Source organism: Pundamilia nyererei, unplaced genomic scaffold (genome assembly GCF_000239375.1).
Source record: "Pundamilia nyererei isolate P.nyererei 1_Seehausen unplaced genomic scaffold, PunNye1.0 scaffold00092, whole genome shotgun sequence".
NCBI classification, from domain to species: domain Eukaryota; kingdom Metazoa; phylum Chordata; class Actinopteri; order Cichliformes; family Cichlidae; genus Pundamilia; species Pundamilia nyererei.
In genome coordinates, this window is record NW_005187493.1 from 302,213 (window position 1) to 323,454 (window position 21,242).

The 21,242-nt window shown below is 43.6% G+C and overlaps 1 protein-coding gene across 2 annotated transcripts in view; it reads right to left on the reverse strand.

Annotated features, from left to right (window-relative positions):
* The window catches only part of foxp4 (forkhead box P4), an 87,969-nt gene that overhangs the window by 5,340 nt on the left and 61,387 nt on the right, over nt 1-21,242 (reverse strand). Inside the window, exons 5-14 of one of the 2 annotated variants that reach the window (XM_013912546.1) lie at nt 17,798-17,929; nt 14,133-14,268; nt 11,345-11,546; nt 10,756-10,854; nt 9,292-9,390; nt 5,808-5,895; nt 4,576-4,659; nt 2,293-2,518; nt 1,919-1,995; nt 1,733-1,834 (exon numbers count right to left, since the gene is read on the reverse strand). In XM_013912546.1, coding sequence (XP_013768000.1) covers nt 1,733-1,834; nt 1,919-1,995; nt 2,293-2,518; nt 4,576-4,659; nt 5,808-5,895; nt 9,292-9,390; nt 10,756-10,854; nt 11,345-11,546; nt 14,133-14,268; nt 17,798-17,929 — 1,245 coding nt within the window. Of the gene's footprint in view, nt 1-1,732; nt 1,835-1,918; nt 1,996-2,292; nt 2,519-4,575; nt 4,660-5,807; nt 5,896-9,291; nt 9,391-10,755; nt 10,855-11,344; nt 11,547-14,132; nt 14,272-17,797; nt 17,930-21,242 lie in introns of both variants that reach the window. The other variant, XM_005739451.1, reaches the window with a different exon arrangement.

Sequence of the window (21,242 nt, forward strand, 5' to 3'; positions counted from 1 at the left end):
GGGGGGGGGTTACATTTTGGAAGAAAGATCCAATTGTGTACCTCACAAATGAAAGAAAATAAGCATTGAAGGTTCACAGATGTTAATCCGAGCCCTATTGCTATTATATTGCTAATATTTGAACACGTTGATGTTTCTGACTTGATGCATTCAGGGCCAGGCTACCTGCATGTGATGCTACATATAAGTAGATGTAGTGAACAAACAAGCAAGTGCCAGTACAGCCTCTAATTTGGCCCTGATTGCATTTCTTCAACATAAATTTCATTTTTTAAATTTAATGATAAAAGAAAAACACCTACAAAAAAAAGATTATTACTATGAGAATCTACATTAAAAAATAACAGACCCCAGCCCATCTTGCAACACCTTGAAAAACACTTAGCACTCATTTCCTCTCTTCTCTCAATCATCTTTTTCTTTCTCTCTCCCATCTCTTCTTCATTTTCTGCCCCTCTCTTTCTCTGATCAATGACTTCCACTCCCTGACACCGCTGCTCTGCTCATGAAATATAACGGCTTATTAAAGGACATATATCTCTACGGCCCCATTTGACTCACTGGGCTGCTATATAAATACATAAGGCCATGCAGAGCTATATTTAAAGGTCTTCTAGGCCAGCGGCACAGGAAGCAGACGCCAGACATTAATAGTTAAAATTCATAAAAGTCAGATGAGGAGGTAAAGATATTCCTGGCTAGCCTGTGTTAACCATTTGCACAACTCTCCCTCTGTCTTCATCTCATCCTTCCCTCCTTGGTTTGGGCTATTAGAAGAAGCCCGTGGTCGTCCCCTTCTCACTCCTTCGCTCCTTCCCTCACATTCCCTCCCTCTGACACCCAAATTAGTGTGAGGTTTCAGTAAAAATGGGTCACCTACAATGGTGAGATCAGGCCAGGTGTGTGTCTGTGTGTGTGTATTAGAGAGAAGGATGAAGAGGGAGAAATGGGCAATATAGTGTGCGATCATGAGCAGTGTGTGTTAGCTCTGTATGTGTTTCTCTGTAATGAGACTGCATAACGGCTAGAAGTGTCTTTGCTTGACTAAGTGGGGTCGACACTCCATGTGCCGCGTTGCAGGTGAGAAAATTGTTTAGTCCTAAGAAGGAGAGGGAGGGAGCGATAAAGAAAGAGGAATGGAAAGCGTGAAAGAAAGAGAGCAGAGGAAAACTGTCTCATAAAGGACAGAAACAGCCAATAACTGTCAAATCAGTCATATTGGTGGGTGCTGAGCAAAGTCAGCCTAAGAATCTGCGAATGCAGGGGTGTTCAGACCGTGACTGTTATTGTACTCGTATCACTACGTAAGTGTTCAGGTTAGGCCTTTAAACTGACACAGTTGTCTGCAAAGTACAGTCATTTTTTTTCAGTGTTTCAAATACATCTAATAAGTTTGCATCTTCTTGGGTTAGGGGCTTCAGCAGCGAGCACAGACCAAATGTACATGTGCAATAATCAGCTTTAAACCCAGCCCAGTTGTTGTTTTAGCCAAAATATTATGCTGAATTCCAGACTTTCATTTACTAGATATGGCCCAGCTTGTTTTGCTCTATCATCTAAACAGCTCTAAACTAGTTTGTTAATTGGCTCGTTTTACTTCTGCTCTCGTTTATTTTAGATTCACTGAATACCGTGTTGTACCAAAACCAGAGATTAGTATAACTGCAATACGGAGGGGATTCAAAAGCCATACAAATGGGAAAGTGCAAAGGCGCATGCGGTGTGCCTTTACCTTCCACGTGGCTGTGTTTCTCCTGAAATAGGCAAACTTTCGTGTAAACCAATTGTAAATCTCGTTGAGAGTCAACTGTCTGTCTGGGGACTCCAAAATGGCCTAAAAGAAAGGAGAAATGGAACAAAAAGGTTAGAGGAGGACACAGACGGAGAGATGCTGATAAGAATCATTAGAGAGACTCACATGACGTATAAGAGAGGCGTAGGTAAAGGGAGGCCTGACATCAGCATTCTTGTAGAACTCACAGTTCTGGGCGAGCTCTGAAAGACAGAAGACATTTCAAATGAGCTCATGTGAGCTTATGCAGAGTTTCTGAACTAATAAAACTAACACTATAATATTTTTCAGGTACATGAAATCACTGAGATGCTGGGAAATGCCCTCTTTTTTGGCTTTGGCAAAATAAAATGCAAAAATATATAAATGTAAAGCAGCAGTCAACACCTCAGGTCTTTCTGGACTCCAGAAAGACTATGTTGCATCACTAACAAGTAATGGTATTCTCAGTAAAGTACTGTGAGCATCAGGCGATGGTGAAGATGGATATTTCAGTCTACCTGAGGCGATCGGGGTGCAGTACTTGTCGGAGTTGCGCCTGCGTATGGGCCCAACAGCGTGCGTGTGCGAGTGGGAGTGTGTGTGCAGGCTGGAGGAGCTGATGACTGAAGGCCCCTGGCGCAGTGGGGTGATGGGGGTGGCAGCCGAGGTGGGGGGGTGGGGAAGACCCTCTGGGTAGGCCTCGCTATCCCGCTTTAAGAGAGAGCCGCTGGAAGCCAGGTTCAGCTAGAAAACGATACACACAGAACGGGCAAATTGTTTCAAAGCACAAAAAAAGAGAAAAAGATCCTTTTCATGGTCCTTTCCATGAAGACTGTTATTTAGGTTGGGCTTATAAAACTTCATTGTCTAACTTTATTGTTTATGTACTTAGTGTGTTGAACTTTTTAGTTCTGGAACGTCAAATAGGTTTTCTATTTAATTAAGGCGGACCTTATGTTTACCTTAACCCTTTGTCATCTGTCAAGGTCTGGAGCTGGTTACAAAGAAAGATTATCTTTCTTTCTTTAAAATCATGGCAAGGAGGAGGTGAAAAGACGCCTCACCTCAGGCATTTCACCCAGAAAATTCATAATGTTTCAGCTCAGAAGCGGAATACTATTATTAAGTTCCCCTGCTATGCTGTACATAGAGGACAGAAATGCAAACACACACACCGGCAGGCCCACTTCCTTCCTGATGACTGAAAATTATACCAACCATTAATTTGACATTATTTAACCTATCATAATAGGCTGCTTTATTCAGGGGCCACTACTAATGTTAACTCATAAGAAAAGAAAGGCCTTCAACACTCCCTGTGAAAATGTGGTCCTATCATTTGTGCAGAACCACACACACTCATACACACTTGAGCGCTTGAACACACATATATACTTATACACACATTGCACTGGCTGCAATTAACCCCGAGCTTACAAAAACAAAACCACACGACAGCATGTTTTTAAGAAGGGAACACACACATGCGCTTTGCGGTGGCGAAGTCTTCACGGACCAATTCGGCCCAATTAGGCAGAGCCTTGCACAGATACACACTTGAACGCACACGCGCACACACACACACACACACACACACACACACACACACACACACACACACAGAACCACTACATCCAGTCTCTCTGGGAGAGCTGTTGTAAGGCTGCTAGTTTAGGACTAATTAAAACCACTAAGTGTGTGTGCCTGTGTGTGTTGTCTAGATGTATGCAAAATGTGTTGAATCGCCTCCTCTTTACTCTGCCCCCTCTCTGTACCATTTAAGCTGACTGGAGAGGGCGGGGCTGTTTAACAGGTACTTCATTAAAGCTGCAACCCTGCCCCATCACCACGGCAACAGTCGAACACTGTTAATTGAGGCCAAGCTTTGTTTCCATTCCTGATGCTCCTCCTCTGCCCCTCCTTCTCCAATCCCTGACCCTGAGGCTCTTCTCCAGTGGTGACAGAACACGCCTCTTCCTGATTTCCCATTAGATGAAAATGGCAGCTGATCCCCCTGCGATCAACACATCATCCAGGCAGGCGCACAAGTACGCGCGAGCACATGCGCACACACATTGCCACTCGGCTGCACCCATTTATATCCTCAAATTAAGACACTCTACCTCTAATTGACAATTAATTTCAACATCTTCATATTTTAATAAGACTCCTCGTCAATCTGAATAATGAAATATTCATTAGATACCTAATAACAACCTCGCCAACCAGTGTGGACACACACAGACGCACGCGCCATGTCAAATTTCTATCCTATGTTGTTGCCACACACTGACAATATTGTGAGAGGCTGTTTTAACTGCTCTCTCTCATAGACAGGCTGGGAAATCTTAATTCTCAAAAGCAGGATTTGTTTAGAAAAATGAAAGGAAACTCTGACACAGTTTGAATGTGGGGATTTGTTGCAATCTCTAACTTTGCATGTGGAATTAAAACATTGTGAAAGCCTACTCTTCTGGGAAATTCGATGCACTGTATCATTGCAAGTTAAAGACAGAGAAAAGGAGAGTGAGGAAAGAGATGAAAAAAGTGTGGAAATGTGTAGCAAAGTATAAGGAAAATTAAAAAGTAGGCCTTTAAGATTCATGAAAAACACATTAACTCTCATTGGTCAATAGGGGGCGTCGATACCAAACTGAACAGTAACAGAGGAAGGTTACTGTACCCAGAAGGGTAGAAATAAAGAAAGTGAGCTATTAAAAGAAGATTGTGGGTGAATAAGAAGGAAGAGCGTTAGGTTTGGGGTCACATGTCACGTGACTGGACTTTGGGTGTGTACTCACAGGTTGGTTAAAAGGCTTTGGCTCTGAGGGGCGCATATGCAGGTGGGTCATCATGGCCTGGAGTCGCTCGCTCTCTTTCGCCAGCTGAAAGACACGAGCGTGGACAGGATTACTTTGATATACATTTAATTTCACAACCCTTTCATTTATAGTGTGGTATTGGCACATCCTACAATTCCAAAACCGGTCAAGCACCACGAAGAACATGAGCGTGAGCCACCTCAGCACCAGGCACCCTCTCGGACGCTCACACGAGTCTGCAGACACAACTGTCCTCATTTGACTTTGATAACCGCTGTTTAAAGGGTGATGTTACAGTCTGAGCTGAATCCCGTGTGTGTGTGTTTGTGCTGGAGTAGCAGCGTACACAAGTGTCGCCTCTAGAAAAACAAAAAAACGGATCCACGCCAAGGCGAACGCGGCGATGTGTGTCCGAGTGCAAATATGAGAAATTTAAAACACGCTTCACGCATGTGTGTGTGTGCCGTGTGCGTGTGCGTGCACGCGAGGGGCAGAGCGGTGGGATGCCGATGAAGTGACATGTCGAAGGAGAGAGAGACGGCTGTCCTGATGTGATGTGACACCAGCTGCCTCTCTGTCACTTTGTGTTCCCTGGTGGTGGCTTCAGGGGCTGAGCTAAACGCTGTTTACCACTACTGCCAAACACAAAAGCTAACCTTAATTCTGGACCCCCCACCCCCCCACCGGACACACACAAACACACACAGGGACATGGCCGCTGTGTTCAGTAAACCGAATGTCCCGATGCGCGCCAAAAGACTCGTCTTTGTATTTGAACTTTGTTTGGAACTTTCTCACATTCTGCGCCGTTTAAGAACAGCATTTCACTTCTCGTTATTTTGCTTCTGCGGGACCATTCAGATGTTTCAAGAGGGTTTGCGTGCATGAACCACTCTGAGAACAAGAGACTCCTTGCAGCCTGGCCCTCCACTCTCTAGCTTCTGTCTCACTCTCTCTTTTCTTTCCTTTTTCTTTTCTCTTCCCTCCCTCCTCCCCTCCTCTCAGCCTCACTCTCTCTTGCTGGTGACCAGAGAAGCTTTATAATTGGAGCAGCAATGGCAGCTTCCCTGCTGACTGCTCCTTTTAAATTACAAGCTCCACTGCTCTCCATAAACTCTGCCCTGCCTCAGACGAGTTGCGGCCATTGACAGGCTGAAACAGTCTTCATGACTTTGTTTGTGAGCAAACGAAAATGAGGTGTTCTTGCTCACCTGTATCTCCAGCTGCTGAACCACCTGCATCTGGACTCGGCACTGAGCAGTGCTGCGGTCATCTAGGGCATGCTCGTTGTTCAAGTGCCTAGAGGGGATGAGAGAGTATCAGTAATTTACTCATTTTCTGGGAAGTGATTTGATATCTGCTTGCAAATAAAAAAAATTTTTTTTAAAGCGCCAAGATCAAAGAGCTGCTAGTCCCCACTCAATTAAGATTTTTAAGTCAATAGGATTATTGTTGAATCAGCTCGCAAGTCCTGGATGATGAAGTAACAAAACTCGGCTCTTTTACATTTATTTAAACTGAGATCTAAGCTGCTTCAGTGCTAGAAAAATAAATCACAATCTTGGAAGTTTATTTTGTCTACTGAAGGACGCGGCAGCTGTATTTTGTGTGTGTGTGTGCGTGTATACTTCATTGGTGCTTAGTGAACCATGATCCAAGACAACCACCTGGATATGAGCTCATGTGTTATTGCACAAAGCCTTATCTTAAGACTTTCTGTTAAACTCCTCTCCACATATTAACGCTGGTGTGCATCTGTGTGGTGTGTGTATGTGTGTCGGAATGGTGGCGCTATTTGTTTCCTCAAATGTGGGAGGACCTGGGACCTTCTGATCTTTCCCAGATCACCCCTCCCTGTCTCCCTTCCACCTTCCCTTTCTCTCTCTCTCTCTCTCTGCACTGTCATCGCCAAGGTTATTCCCAGGTTGCTGCTGTCTGTGCATGAGATTGCGCGGTCATATATATGTCGTTGTGTGAGGGTAGTTAAGCCGGGCTGACTCATTAGATGTCCTGCTGTGTTAACTTTTAATGTTCATAAAGTCACTTGCTTGTTGTGAAAGTGCGGAAAAGTGCGGAAATGCACGTTTGCACGGCACGTACGGCATTGCGCGTCTAGCAGAAAGTAGAAAGTTGGGCAACATCAGGCGAAGACTAGAAATGAAAGAAAAACAATGATGTCATGGCGGGGCTAATCTAGGCAGATAGATGGCTCAACACAAGTGCACGATAATAATAACAAAAACATGATCTCACCCCTCTCACTCGCTCTCTCTCTCCCTCTCCGTCACTTATACTTTTGTCGACTCTCCCCTTCCCACTCCTCTTCCCCCGCAACTCCCCAAATGCCTATGATTCACACTCATTCCAACTGAATCTGCCCCCCAAACCCTCCCCTCTCTCTATAGCTGGGCCATAAACAGTAGCGGGGTTTTTTTTTTTTTCTTTCTCGATGTGTCCCGACAATGAGGCTCTGTTTACTCCTCTGAGTGCAGGCAGACAAGGCTTTAACCCACATTACACCCAGCTCCACCAGCCACAGCCAGAGTATTATACCAGAGGACAGGGAGGAGGAGGGAGGGAGGGAAGGTGGGCAGAGACAAGAGGAGAGAAGAAAGACTTGAAATAGTGAAGTGTCTCCTTCCTCTGTTCTTTTGCTCTACCCTTTTCCCTCCTGGGGCGATGACTAAGGCTCGCTGGAAGGGAGCGCACGGTTAGACTGATGGCACTGTGTGTCGCTGCCTCTATTTTTTCATCTTCCTCCCTCTCTCGCTCTCTCTCTTACATACACACACAAACACACTCTTTCACTCTCCTTCCATCTGCCCTGGGGCTACATGAAATGAGACACCAAACAACAGCTTTCCTCTCCAAACTTTCCCAGCCTGCCTGCTAGCTTTGATCTGACTGTCCGATGCCATCACAATCACTATTCACAGTTCTGTGATGGTGTGTGTGTGCGTGTGTGTGTGTACGAATACGTATTTCATCACCCAGGCTTATTAATATCTCCACTGTCCAAATAGCTAAGAGTTTCACATAGATAATGAGTGTGAGTTTGTTTAAGGCTTCATTAGAGGCTTGTGAAGCCTTCATTATCAGCCACGGTGCCATGGGGAAGTCCACAGTGCTACGTGTGACAGGAGGTGGTAGGAGAATGTCAAGGCCGAATACTGCATCAGCATCGCACAGTGTATCCAAACTGGTAAATAACAGAGGGAGGAGTGAAAGTTAAGTAGAAGGACGCAGAGCGAAAAGAAGTGAGAGAGGGGTTTCTTGCTCTCACAGAGACCAAAAATCATAAAAGCCTACCAAATTAAAGAATGGCTTACAGACCAATATTTTTAAAGCACATCAGTGATAATTCTACATAGCTAGACCAGTTGTCTGCCTCTACTCAAGCAACAATGTGATGTATAAAAATGCACGTGCAAACATGGAATTATGGAGATGGAGGATTCTGTTCTTCAAGGAAGACAAAGACTCAGAGAAAAACGAAGTGAATCTGTGTACCAACGTGTGTTTGTACACGTATGCATGCATGTGCCTGGGAGCTAATGTGATGTAACATATTGCAACAAATGAATTAGCCAGGAAACGCAGAAGTGATGTGTACGATTGACATGTACATTATTAGCATTATTAGCTTTTCTTTGTTTTGCCTCACCTTTAGTTCATACAGGTAATCTAAATCAGACATTGTGAGTTTTATTGGCTTAAATTTTAAAAAATGGTTGTTTTGTACTGGTGGTAAAAAAAAAAAAGAAAGAACTTTTAATGTTTGAATCAAACCTGAACTTTGGTCGAGGATTGCAGAAATATTTAACGTTTACAGTTTTACAGTTTCATTGCCATTTGAAACTGTAAATAATGCAAACTAATTACTGAACAGACTTTGATTATCTTTAACTGTGTGATTTCTTTTTAACAGAGAATTTGAACGCATCTAGAAATATTACTATTATGACCTCTCCAAGAGAAATATATGCATGTCCCTATAACAAACTCTTTAACAGCTGTAAAGGGGATGGAAATGGAAAATGGACAATAACAGAAGTGGGGTCAAAACAGAACCCTTTCCACTTTGACTTTTCTTCTACTTGCACTATTAAATATATACTAGGCATGTGATGTAAGTGGCAATCATAGTACAGCTCAGATTAACAGATATGTCAATCAAATGTAGTGTAGGGTTGTCTGATTTTACGCTGTGGGCCACAATTTGATCTTAAATTCGCCAGACTCCACTTTCTGTCAGTGTAAAGAAGTTAAAGTAAACATTTAATCCCTGAGATACCTTAATAAAAAATTAATACTTTTAAAAGTGTGTCTCGGAAAGAAATTTTATATTTTTCTATTGTACTCTCAGTGGAAAAACCCCACCCCCGCCCCATATATTTCTTTAGTAGTTTTCTGTCATTTAATCTTTTGTCAGTCACGTATTTGCTTTGGTGTAGTTTGACTGGCCATGGGGGAGGTCATAATAAGTAAGAAAATCTTTAAAACTTATGAAGACACAGTTAAAATTCCAAATTTCCTGCCCTCCTTCACTTGTTCTAACGTCATTCATTGAGCCCAATTTGAGTCTTTGCTGGGCCAATTCTGGCCCCCAGGCCTTCTGTTTGAAACCCCCAGTGTAGTGCAAATATCTTTATTGATTTTTCTGAGTGCTTATTTTTTCACTGGCTGGTGACTTACTTGATGAACTGTCCCATGTCCTCACACAGTGCTTCACAGCCAGGCCACTTACACTCTCCATGGCCATAGAGGGGATGGGAGCCAGTGTGCTCCTCATGACTGTGGAGAGAAAGACACACACAAACAGAGACAACAGTGACATTATATATTTGTTATCCACATGAAACAGTAGATAAAGTCAAAGTAAGTGCTTAGAATATTAAGAAGAAAAGCATTAACATGTCACACTTTCACATACATACACATGCAAAAACAAAGAAAACAAAAACCGTGTAGCAGCAATAGCAGCAGCAGCATCAATACAGCCATCTGAGTTTGGTTAGCAGTCATTAGTACAGTTCACGAAGCCAAGTGCAGAGACAGGAGGAACAGAACAGAGTGGGGTCAGTCACAGAAGCCAGGCAAACAGGGGAATTGGTCCAGCAACCTCACATTCTGGAGTCCATGACCTGTCTTTCTGTTCCTGGCGTGTGCTTTGCATGTGTGTGTTGGTTTTGGTGTATGTTCTAATGTTTCAGGAGCTGACACAGAGCCGGCACGGGACCAACCAGCCATGACTGATTGGTGGCGGTTGCCGTCATGTGCTGGTTGTTCTTTTGTGGTGAGCTTATGTGTGTGTTTTTTGAGTGCGTATCTCTTCATATTTATGACAGTGTGTGTATTTATATGTGTGTCTGATGATGAAAGACTAGGCCAGGTTTGGTTTGGACCCAGGGTAAAATAACTGTATCCGTGCATGTGTGTGTGGCAGGTCCAGTAGCAGATGTGGTTCAGACTTGGACCTCTGCCGGCGACTGCTGTCTCCACATATATTTACATGACTGTGTATGTGCGTGTTTGTATGAGTGTGTGCGTGTGCATGTGCGCATGCGTGCGAGTGTGTACATATGTGTGTGCGTGGACTGGAATGGGGATTCTCCCAAATCAACATCATAAGGTTGTCTAACAAAAACCATTTGTCTTGCAGATGGAAACATGTCTCTCTCCCTCTCTTTGCTTTTCACCTCTTCCTGATCATATGTGGAGGCTGAGGTTGGAGTGTATGTTGTGTGTATGTGTGTTGGCTGTGGTTGAGTCAACTCAGAAGCAGCTCAGACAGCAGACATGACAAACTGCTGGCAACCGCATTCTCCTCCACATCAGCCATGCATTAGCTTAGCAGGCTAATGCTATCCCCTTTGTGATCTTCTAAGCCAACTCTGTCGGAGTACTGCCAGCACACTGTAGCTTCAGCATGACCATGTGTGATATATTTGATTAACTAATAGAACCTCTCTTAATTAACACTTGTCCAGCCACCCTTACCCCCCTCTGAAATGAAGTCAGGAGTCAGGATCAACAATGCCACTGGTACAAGCAGTAAATCAGTGCTGAAGGACACTTCAAACCACCCACCTCTAGTGTATCTTCTTGTCTTAGACTTGCCCACTTGTGACTGTGTGTGTACGTGCATGTGCTACTCACTGGCTGCTGGGGGGTTGGCTGCCTTTGGAGTAAAGAGGGATATGGTCATCTCCGCTGTCTGCCTTGGTGAAGGAGGATATCCACTCAAACAGTCTGGCTCTTAAAGACGGAGACAAGCCCATGAGCAGCCAACACAGCCATGGGACAACACAGCCCTTACACAGTGTGTGTTAGTGCATCCCCCCAGCACATGCATCCCTGGAAATGATCACGCTCGACTGCGGAATTTATCTACTTGAGTAGAATTTATCTACTTCCTGCTACTACCCCTCTCCCGAATCCACTATCGTCTTGTCTTCTTTCCTAACTTTGTGTCCGCACCATACTGACATGTGGCTGACACACCTCCTATCAAATGAGCTGAGCGAAGTTTACGCCACACTGATGTGTGATATGCTGAATGTGCATGTTTTGTACCTGTTTTTTTCTGTGTGTCCAAAAGAAGGTTCAAATTTAAGAAAAAAATGACACAGTGAGAATGACTAAATAAGAGAGACCGGAAGAGAGTCACACAGAGAACAGACTGTGATAGCCACATTACCTGTGGCTATCATCAGGAAGTCATACTTGTTTCCACACATCACTGTACCTGTCTCTCTTTGGGGTGTGGCTCTGTCCATTGGGCAGGCTGTGCAGTGGAAGGTGAGCACTGGCAGCTTTGGGGAAGGCTGAGGTAGAATTGGAGCTGTTGGTGCTCAAGTCGAGGCCCTCGGCCTGTTTCAGGGCCTCCTCGCTGCTCGGCACCCCCGACACATCCTTCCACAGTTGCTGTAGGTCTGACGGACACATCGCTGCAGGCAAGGACAAAGATTTAACTTAGCAACTGGTCCCACTTAACCCGTCCATCAACTTCAAATGTTCATGCACAAATGTGATGATAGGATATTTAAGGTAAGCTGATTCTAATAAATGGAAGAAGAAATACGGTTAACTATAAACCAGATAATTGTACCGACGTGCAGACACACACAGAGAAGCAGCGATAGCTGAAACTAATCTTAAATGATAGCAGACATAAAACACACACGTGCTACTTTAACTGTCCCTGTGTTTAAGAGCGGTTTAGAGTGGAAAACAGAACATCTTAAAAACGGACCTTTTTATTGTCCCCCCAGAAAGCCAGTATTCTTAATTAAGTAGCTAAACTTTGTTGCAACTGCTACTGTCCAGCAGCTCCACTGCTCCCGTTGCCACCACTATTTGTGTGAAATGGGTGGGTGCACACTTTAAGCTTTCGAGTCATAGCTTTGTTATTTCTGCTCCAATTTCACAGCGAGAGAGACGCCTAAAACGCCACAGCCCACTCCGGTGGATCTTGTAGCATGCACACACGCGGATACACACACACACATCGACACAAACTCATACGGAGACTTTGCAGCAATCCAAATATTATGTCTGCTTTGTCTGCATTCTTCTGCGGTCCCGCCAAAACAAAAGTTCTCACTCTGGAAGAATGAGGTGCCGTGTGCGTCAATGTCTTTGTATGGGTACGCACATATATGTATTATCGGGACAGCTCCACACAAAAAGCATGGACGTGCTCACAGAGCGAAAGTGTGAGGTAGGTGAAGACCGCTATAGAAAGCGGCTCACAGCACAATCCAGTCACAAAATCGGAATTTGAGAGGAAAATGTAGGCGATTTCTTGGCAAAAGTCTGTAGTTTATTGATGAGCGACAAGGAAATAAAGGAAGGTTAAAAAAACAAACATGAAATGAGATGAAAACTGCTGTTGTAAGTTCCTCCAGCTAGAGCTTAAAGATGCAAAATATTTGAGGAGATCAGAGTGCTCTTGCTAAAAGTTTCTGCCAAACGTGCGCGCCCATATTTGGTCATGAGGGTTCATTTTTCTTTCACATTAATAACCGTGGACAAACACATGCTGGGGAGTTCTAAAATTAAACTGGGCGAATTCAAAATAAGTAACTGATTTGTCTGAAAGTTTCAAAAGCTGCTGAAACGGTTCCTTGCACACTGTTTGGTCTGTCTTATTGCAGTTAAAATTTATTTAGTGCTCTTTCTTCTTCTTCTTCTTTATTTCCTTTTTGGCATGAACTTATTAGGCTTTGTCATAAGGCAGTTATGAGAGGTCTACGCAGCACCTCCATCCTACTGCGGTCAGAGAAATAAACTGAAACCAAAGCAGGACCCCTAATGCCACCACCTACACAATGAACACAACAGCCCTTTGAGGCGGGGCAATAGTGTGTGCATTTGTGTGTAAAGGTGCGAGTGTTTATGCTCGAGTGTTTGTGTGTTTGCGTGGCATGGCTGGTCAGAGGAATGCTTCTGGCTCACGCCTGGCTGAGCCGTCACAATGGACCAGCTCTTTCACACTGCAGGGAAATTCCAGTCTGATACGGAAGGAGAAAGAAAAAAGGAGATGCCAAAGCCAAATGTTTGAAACTGCCTGAAAAATTACACTTCTAACAGAAACGTAGCCCCTGTCGTTTTCATTTGCACCTAGTAAGTATCCATTGGCTTTTTCCACTCTGTGTAAACTGGCATATCTATTTGTCCTCACCTCACACAAACAAACACCCTGTCCTCTAGCACATAAAGCACACATGTATACACACGCTTTTTGAGCAATTTGTCCAGTATTAAATTGATTTGAATTTCACTTTTGATTAGTTAAACACAGTTTCTTTGTTGTATGTGAGTGTGTGAGTGTGAGACTGCATGTGACTGTGCATGAGAGAAAAAGAGAGATCAGGGATCAGACAGCCAGAGGGAAGGAAATCGGTCTGTTTGGTCAACTCAGTCAGCGCTTTAGCAATGTTACGGCCACTTTAGAGCCTCTAAAGCATTCTCCGTGAGTGAGATAGTGTGTATGTGTGTGTCGAGGGCTGCTGTGCTAAGAGCACGGAAAACAAATGGACACAGATACACACACAGGACACATATACTCAGGGCGGGCCAGTCACCAGTCAACATTTATCATTCTAAAACTCTGCTGACAAAATGAAGGGACTGTGGGAGAAGTTACACGTAAGAATACACAAAAAAAACCCCACAATCCAGTGGGCACAGCAATAGCAAAACGATGATGTTCTTGTATCTGGCTAATCTCAAGTACACACACATGCGTGCAAACATTCGCCCAAGCACATGCACACATTTCTCTAAGCAGGAGGGCTTAGTGCCATATTTTACCTATTACCCAAATGAGTACTTTCCACAAACCCACCAATCACGTTTCCTTTTATCTTTTATAGGCTGATTAACTTAACGGGCTTCACAGGCAGCACTGGGTACAGGCCCGCCTGTGTGTACGCCCATGTGTGTGCACACGCTTGTTAAGATGTGTTTGTGTCACCGGAGTGCTACAGAGTTACAGTTCTTTTCATGAATGTGTGTGCATGTGCATATACCTTGCTGCAGAGTCTGCATGGCGGCGGTGGGCTGCAGTGGAACCAGGCCCTGTCTCTGGAGGTTGAGGATGTGCTGCTGCTGAAGCTGCTGCATCTGGATCAGCTGCTGCTGGAAGGCCAGCTGCTTACTGCCTAACTGCTGTAAGCCACAAGATAAAAGGCAGAGGGTAAAGCAGTTAGGAAACTCAGTGCTCAGTTTAACTAAGTTGGTGAAGAAGTTTATTCATTCTTAATTTATGCTGTCTCAATTTTTTTATGATCCATATGGAAAGAAGTCACGCCAGCCAAAATTGCCTTATACAATGTCATACTGTAAATGTACTGTGAGCTCTACTAGACAAAAATCTGCTTGTAACTATAATTTACAACAACAAAAAATACAAATTTGTAAAGGTATCACTCTCAAAATGAATTTTTAAACTATGCTGAATAGCCAAAAAATGTAGTTAAATTAGTTCATTTGGTATACATATCCTATTCCAACATTCAGGTAAGATAATAAGATATTTAAAATCACCACACAGAATAAATAAAAGCATGAAGCAAGTAACCCATAAGGGATGGCAAGCTGTGAAGGATGTAGAGAAGGGGTGAAATGTTTGAGGGGAGAGTGCAGGAGACTGCATGTCATTTAGCAATAATGTTAGTGTGTGTTATGGTGATAAATGTCCCCTTTCCTCCTCTCCCAGTTCGGTGCAGACCTATGTTGCAACCCCTGAGAGAGATGGACTTTATCTCCCACAGATAAGTAGTGGAGAAAAAATAAATAAATACAACTCCTCATTGTGTGAGAATGTGTGTGTGTGAAAGTGTGTGTGAAAAAGAGTGGCAGTCTGGACCTCTTTGAACAGAAAAGAACTCACAGGAAGGGCAAACAGGTCATTTCCTTTCAGACTTGGTGTCTGGGGAGAAGTAGTGTGGTGGTGGTGTGTGGAGTCTGATGGGGGAGTATATGCATGTGTGTGTGTGCGTGTGGGCAGGGGAGCATAAGAGAGTAGTTACAATTACCCTTTACATTGATTACACTGATTTAAAAAAAGGAGGAAATACATCTTTCAATGAAACGGTTCAATGGAACTGTATCATATGATGTGCTGAACATCAGAGGCCCGGCTTGACAAACACCACTTCTAAGTGACGTTTAGACACAGATGGTGTCATATCTCACAAATGGCTGCTGTTCTCATGTGTTCAAATGTGTCACTTAGCATGAAAGGGAAATTATTTCATCTTTCAAATCCCTGTGTGCATGTTCAGCAAAATCCGCCACTGATTCCAATTAATTAATGTAAATACATAGTACTGCATTCTAAGGGAATAAATCTATGAAAAACAAAAAAATAACCATTCAAAAAACAAGTGGAGACCTGAGAAACGTATCGATGCTAATTGTGTCTGATTTTTGTGTGTGTGTGTTTATGTCTGTTTATTTGGTAACTACAGACACAAATATAAGTAGTTCAATTATTTGTGACCACAGCTTCCTACACCTTATTTTCTGCTACACCTTCCTCACATTATAATTGTATAGTTTGTTAAAGATGACACTCGATTGTTGTACTGTACTGCAACTGCAGTGTAACTGTGAAACTAAGCTTTCTCATACACAAGAGGTGTTGTAGTGCCGACAAAGCCTGTGCCATACTTTCATAGTCTGTTTCTTTGAAGCGGATTGCCAAGTTCTCATTAGTTGCAATAAATGGTTTATCAAAATCAGAGTGTCCTGACTGAACTGCCTCCTCCCTCTCTTTCGCTCTCTTTTGACCTCAGTGCCCCTCCTTCTCTACTTGTCTGTCCATTTTCTTTCTTCCAGTCCCTCCTCTGTCTCTCATTCTCTCCTGAGATATGGCTATGGTTTTTTTAAAACACACATTGTGTGTGCGTGTGTGTGCGCCTGCGTTCTGTTTACATTAGCTGTGGCTGAGTGGCCAAAGCTAGCGCAGTAACAGGCTGTCAATGTGATTTATGAGCACATCACACACTGTCTGAGCCTGCCAGTCACACCGACATGCACACACACGCACACACACACGAAAAAGGCCATTCAGTAGATGCACACTAGCACTGTGGATGGACACACACAAAGTACGCATGTCTAGTGATGGTCAGAGTCACTTCATTAAGCTGACTCCTGACCAGTCCCCAAATACTCCAGCCGGTGCAAAACACTAGCTTTACACATACGTATGTACACACTCTTTCAATGCATCATTTCCACCGTGAGGAAATTGAAAAGAGGATTGCAGAGGAGATGGAAAGGGGCAAAAAGTCAGTCAAATACACTAGTCCACAAACACTTCAAGCTTCCTTTCTCTATATATAGGCGGCTCAAATTTACAGCCTGGCTAGTTTTATATGTCCGGAAGAAATATGAACTGTTACGGCTACCTGGAAACTTCCAAACAATATGATACTCACAATGGAAAACAGTGACTGTCTCAATACTGTGCACTTATTTTACAGGACAATTGAGGGGAAAACACTTGGTGTTTTGGTTGTGAATGATGCCTTGTAGCACCTGAAATATACAGACTGCCGCAAGTGGCCTATAAGTCACATGAGTTGTATGAATCCCTGTAGGGAGGCATAGTCCCTCAGGTGTGTGTGTGCACGCGTGTGTTTGTGCTTTGAACCGTGACACATCAAGTCTTCCTCTCTCTCTCTCTGCGTGTCTGTGTCGCTGTATGACCAGTGTTGGCACTTGTCTAGTTGTTACAGGACAACAAACCTGAAAACTGGGACAGCAGCAGAGCGGAGGGAGAAAGGGAAAGCGTTTCAGACACCATCGCAACATGCGACTCAACCACAACTGGTTTGCTTTGGTCACGGTCGAGTTGGTTGACCGTGGTTGGTCTACCCGCTGGGAGAGGGGGAGAAATCTAGGATGTGTCTCCTCATGCGTTTATCAGAAAAGTCTCATGGGGTTCTTCTCCTTAAGTCTGCCTCCTGCATTGTCCTGGGCATCTTTGGAAGCTTTTTGGCTAATGATCATTCATACAGTACAGTCAAATACAAATAGGCACGCACGCACACCCATAGGTTATGACAGTAATCGTGTCTCATCGATTTCGATTCGCTTTGTTTTGCCGTGATGTGATCCCAGTTGATCCTCTGTTATCCTACTGTAACACAGCTGTGGTTAAACCTGGTACAGTGTGTGTGTTTGTGCAAATCTCTGTGTGTGAGACAGAGTGCGAGAGAAAGAGAGTGAAATGAAGGCAGACTCTTAGTGTTGGTGGGGTTAATTGACAATTAAAGTGTGGCAGACCCCTCCTACAGAGAGATTTCCCTTCAGTCTTAGAGCAGAAGGCATGCAAATGAATACTTTGGCAGGGTAGCAGTTGGTTTAGCACAGCACTCCTTTACTGCCTCAACATAGCATGCGGATGTGAAAAAAGAATGAAAACCCATATTTACTAATTCTTAAGAAAGACAAATATGTGCATGCATCCCTGAAGTTGACAACTGGATGAAAAGGAGAGTGAAAGAAAACAGGAAGGAGAGAGCTATATGTGTCCTGCAGTCTATACATCAGATCCTCCATGTGACTTTTTTTCTTCCCCTTATGGTTTTCTCCCATGTCACCCACTTTTACTGCTTTTAAGAGTACTTGTGTACTTTAGAGTGTACTTGAGCTGAGTGAGTGTGCGCTTGGTTAAGTTCACCTCTTTTGCTGCTTGCTTCCCGGCCTGCTGCTGCTGCTGCTGCTGCTGCTGTTGTTGCTGCTGCTGCTGCTGCTGCTGAGTCAGAAGCTGGAGATGTAACTGCTCCTGCTGCTTCTTATAATACTCCTGTAACTGGAGACAGATGCAGAAAGGGAGGTGGGGTGGGTGGATGGGTGGGGAGAGAAATGTGAAGCAAGTCGGTCACAACACACTTTGTAAAAGCTTCAACAATGCTACAGGTTTCCAACAGTGAAATGACCCAATATCGCCAAAATGCACTAACGTGAATGGCAGTCGCAAGGAATGCAGTTGCTTTGATTCCTCTCCTTGCAGCGAAGGCCGCAGTTTATTGTTGTGGTGGTGTGTGGTTTATTGACAAACCACATGCAACAAGCAAACACAGGCCCGACAAAGCCCACTGAAGTACTGCACTGAGCTGTTAGTATGTGTCAAGCTGTGTAGCGAGGTAATTGTATATGTCAAAGCTAACCGCCGGTGCTGGATTATTCACAGGGTTCAAGTTCGGTTATAGAAAGATCCGACTGACTGACCGTGCAACCAGATACAAGAGCAATGGAACAGAAACACACCTGAATATTGTAAATATAATGCACTAGACATGCATTATACTGCAGTGCAGAAATAAATCAAAAGGTCTGAAATGGCAGTTGGCACACACTACTTACACACTAAGACACACACACACACCAGCACTGCAAGACTGAACAGGACTGTTCTGAACCTGCAGAGAAAAAATGCACAAGCAGATATACTTTGAGGCAGCACTTAGTCTATTTGGTGATGTGCTGTCATAAAACACCTGCTAGGTTCGTGTGAATACCTACACTGTTCTGCTAAGGGTTATGAGTCACCGAATCTTACATACCCTGTTTTTAGACTCCATGCAGATAGGAGGTATGGCCCTTAGGATACATGTGGTTATTTAAAATGTGTCCATCCATTGCTACTGAGGTTTCTACGAGTCTCCTTCATACTGCAGATTTAAGTGATTGCTCCCCTTTAATACCTTTAGATTTAGTGTGCTGCCTTTGATACAGTCACTCATAGTATCCTCTTACATCACTTACAGACTTTGGTAGGAAACAAAGGCTCGACTTTTAGCTTACCAGCCTCAAACCTCTACAACATAGCTTTTTCTTTCACTCTGGCTAACTTAAATGTCTTCAGTGGCCCCATTGAGTTATGGAGTCCCTCAAGGCTCCGTTCTTTGCCCCCTTCTCTTTTCTACAGGCATGCTGCCTCCTGGCAAGGTTACTCAAAGTCATAATGTGCATTAGCATTTCTACAGCTAAATAGATTGATAAAAAAACAACCCACATGTCCTAGGAGCCTAGCAAACCTCACTACTTGATTCTCTGATATGAAATCCCATTTGTTCTGAAATTTCTTCAGATTTAATATTTTTTATTCTGTCTAGTCGTCCAAATGCCATCAGCTCTACTGGGGATAACCTCTGTAAAATAATATGAAATGGGCTGGGCTCGGACTCTTATTTGTAGTGCCAGCTTTATTAAAAAAAAGTTGTTTAGTCTAGGTTCTGTCAGCTTAAAATTATCTTTGTAAGTGGGTCATTTCTTAAATTGCTGGCATACAAAAAGGTTTACATGCTTGTACATATGCAAGCTGTTCTCAGCTTGATGAATGGAACTTTGCTGGGACATGAGCAAAACCTCCATTCAGCATTTGCACCAAAGAACAGCACTTCATGTTGGAGCCCCCACACCACTGAACCTTCTGTCGACTGAACTCAGATACAGTTAAGCTGTTTTTATGCATTAACTCTGGACAAATGTAGCACACAACGGGAGATAGTCTGTTTATCGTGTGCTCTTCTTGCTTGAAATCTTCCATTTGGTTTAGGTGAGCAGGGCGTACAGGAGGGACGACACAGGACTATTTCCTGCTCTGTTCGCACATTGGCACTATCAGACATCGCACTCACTTTGTAGCTGTCTGATCCGACTGCTTTGGACAGATCTGTTCTCAAACGCACCTCTGTTGGGAAAGGTTCAGATCCTCTTAAAGCTCCTCTTTTTGTGAAAGCCTTTAAAAAATGTTTGATAGCTTTTTGTTCATACTTTTTCATTTCTATTTGTTTGCTTTTACTCGTTTCACTGTCTATACTTCCCATGTACTCTGACTCTTTTGTTTCATTCTTTTTTGTAAAGTACTAAGCCCCCTCCCCCCCATACACATACAGAGGATCTGACCGGCCACAGCTTGTCTGTTTGTTTGAGTTTGTAATCATTAATTTACCCAGGAAGCTCCATTAAGATTATAATCTTGCTGAGAGTAGAGCAAGGCTGACAGGAAAACTCACACTGGCCACAGTGTGTGTGAGTCTTTGTTAGTCTGTGTGTGGGTTATCCTCCTGAGAACAGCTTGTACATGTGTCCGTCTGCAGTTTGTCTTTGTTTCATGGTGCATCAAATGTTCAAAGAGGCTTTTCAGCAGAGAATGACTTCACAGCACAGCAGTTGCTTCGGTCTCTCATCCGTCTGACCCTACAGTGAACAGACTACACACCACTGCCCATCCTCACCACACACACTATGAAATGTAATGCTCCTTTTGTGCAAAGCTGTTTTACATTTTCCAGTTTCAATCTTATCCCAGACGTAGCTTCATTTTAGCATAATTTACTGTGCTTGCTACCACGATGTTCCTTCTTGTCCTTAATTTATTTTAAATGCGGGGCTCATTCCTTCTTGCTGCTCTCTTTTTTTCTTTTCCATCTGTCTTTCTTCTCTTTTATCGCTCCTTAGGCGGACTTAATCTCTCTTTTCCGCGTCACTAGCCCCGATCGCCTCATAATCACACAGACAAATGCATATGCAAGCACACGCACACACACACACACACACACACACACACACACACACACACACACACACACACACACACACACACACACTTAGCTGGAGAGTGGTGAGTTGAGGGAATAATTAAGTGATAATTAAGGTCTTTTTAATGATTTGATTCAGTGGCTCTGTACATTAAGTCTATGTGTAAGTGAGGCACTCACCTCTCCAGCCTATTACCATGACCTTGACTTTAGTGAACACACACTAAAGAAAAGCAGAACAACTGTAGCATAAGTAAAGTAAAGGTTGGAGGAAACTTAAAGGTTAAAACACACACACACACACACACACACACACACACACACACACACACACACACACACACACACACACACACACACACATAAACATACACGCAAGATCCACAAGTCAGTGCCTGTGCAAACACACAACTGCTGTGTAGCAGTGGGCTGTAAAACTTACTTACACACTCTTACACAATGTACTATTGCCATGGGGATATGAAATTTAATGCTCCAGTGAGTGATATGTTGGTTGACTGTTCTGTGTGTGTGTGTGTGTGTGTGTGTGTGTGTGTGTGTGTGTGTGTGTGTGTGTGT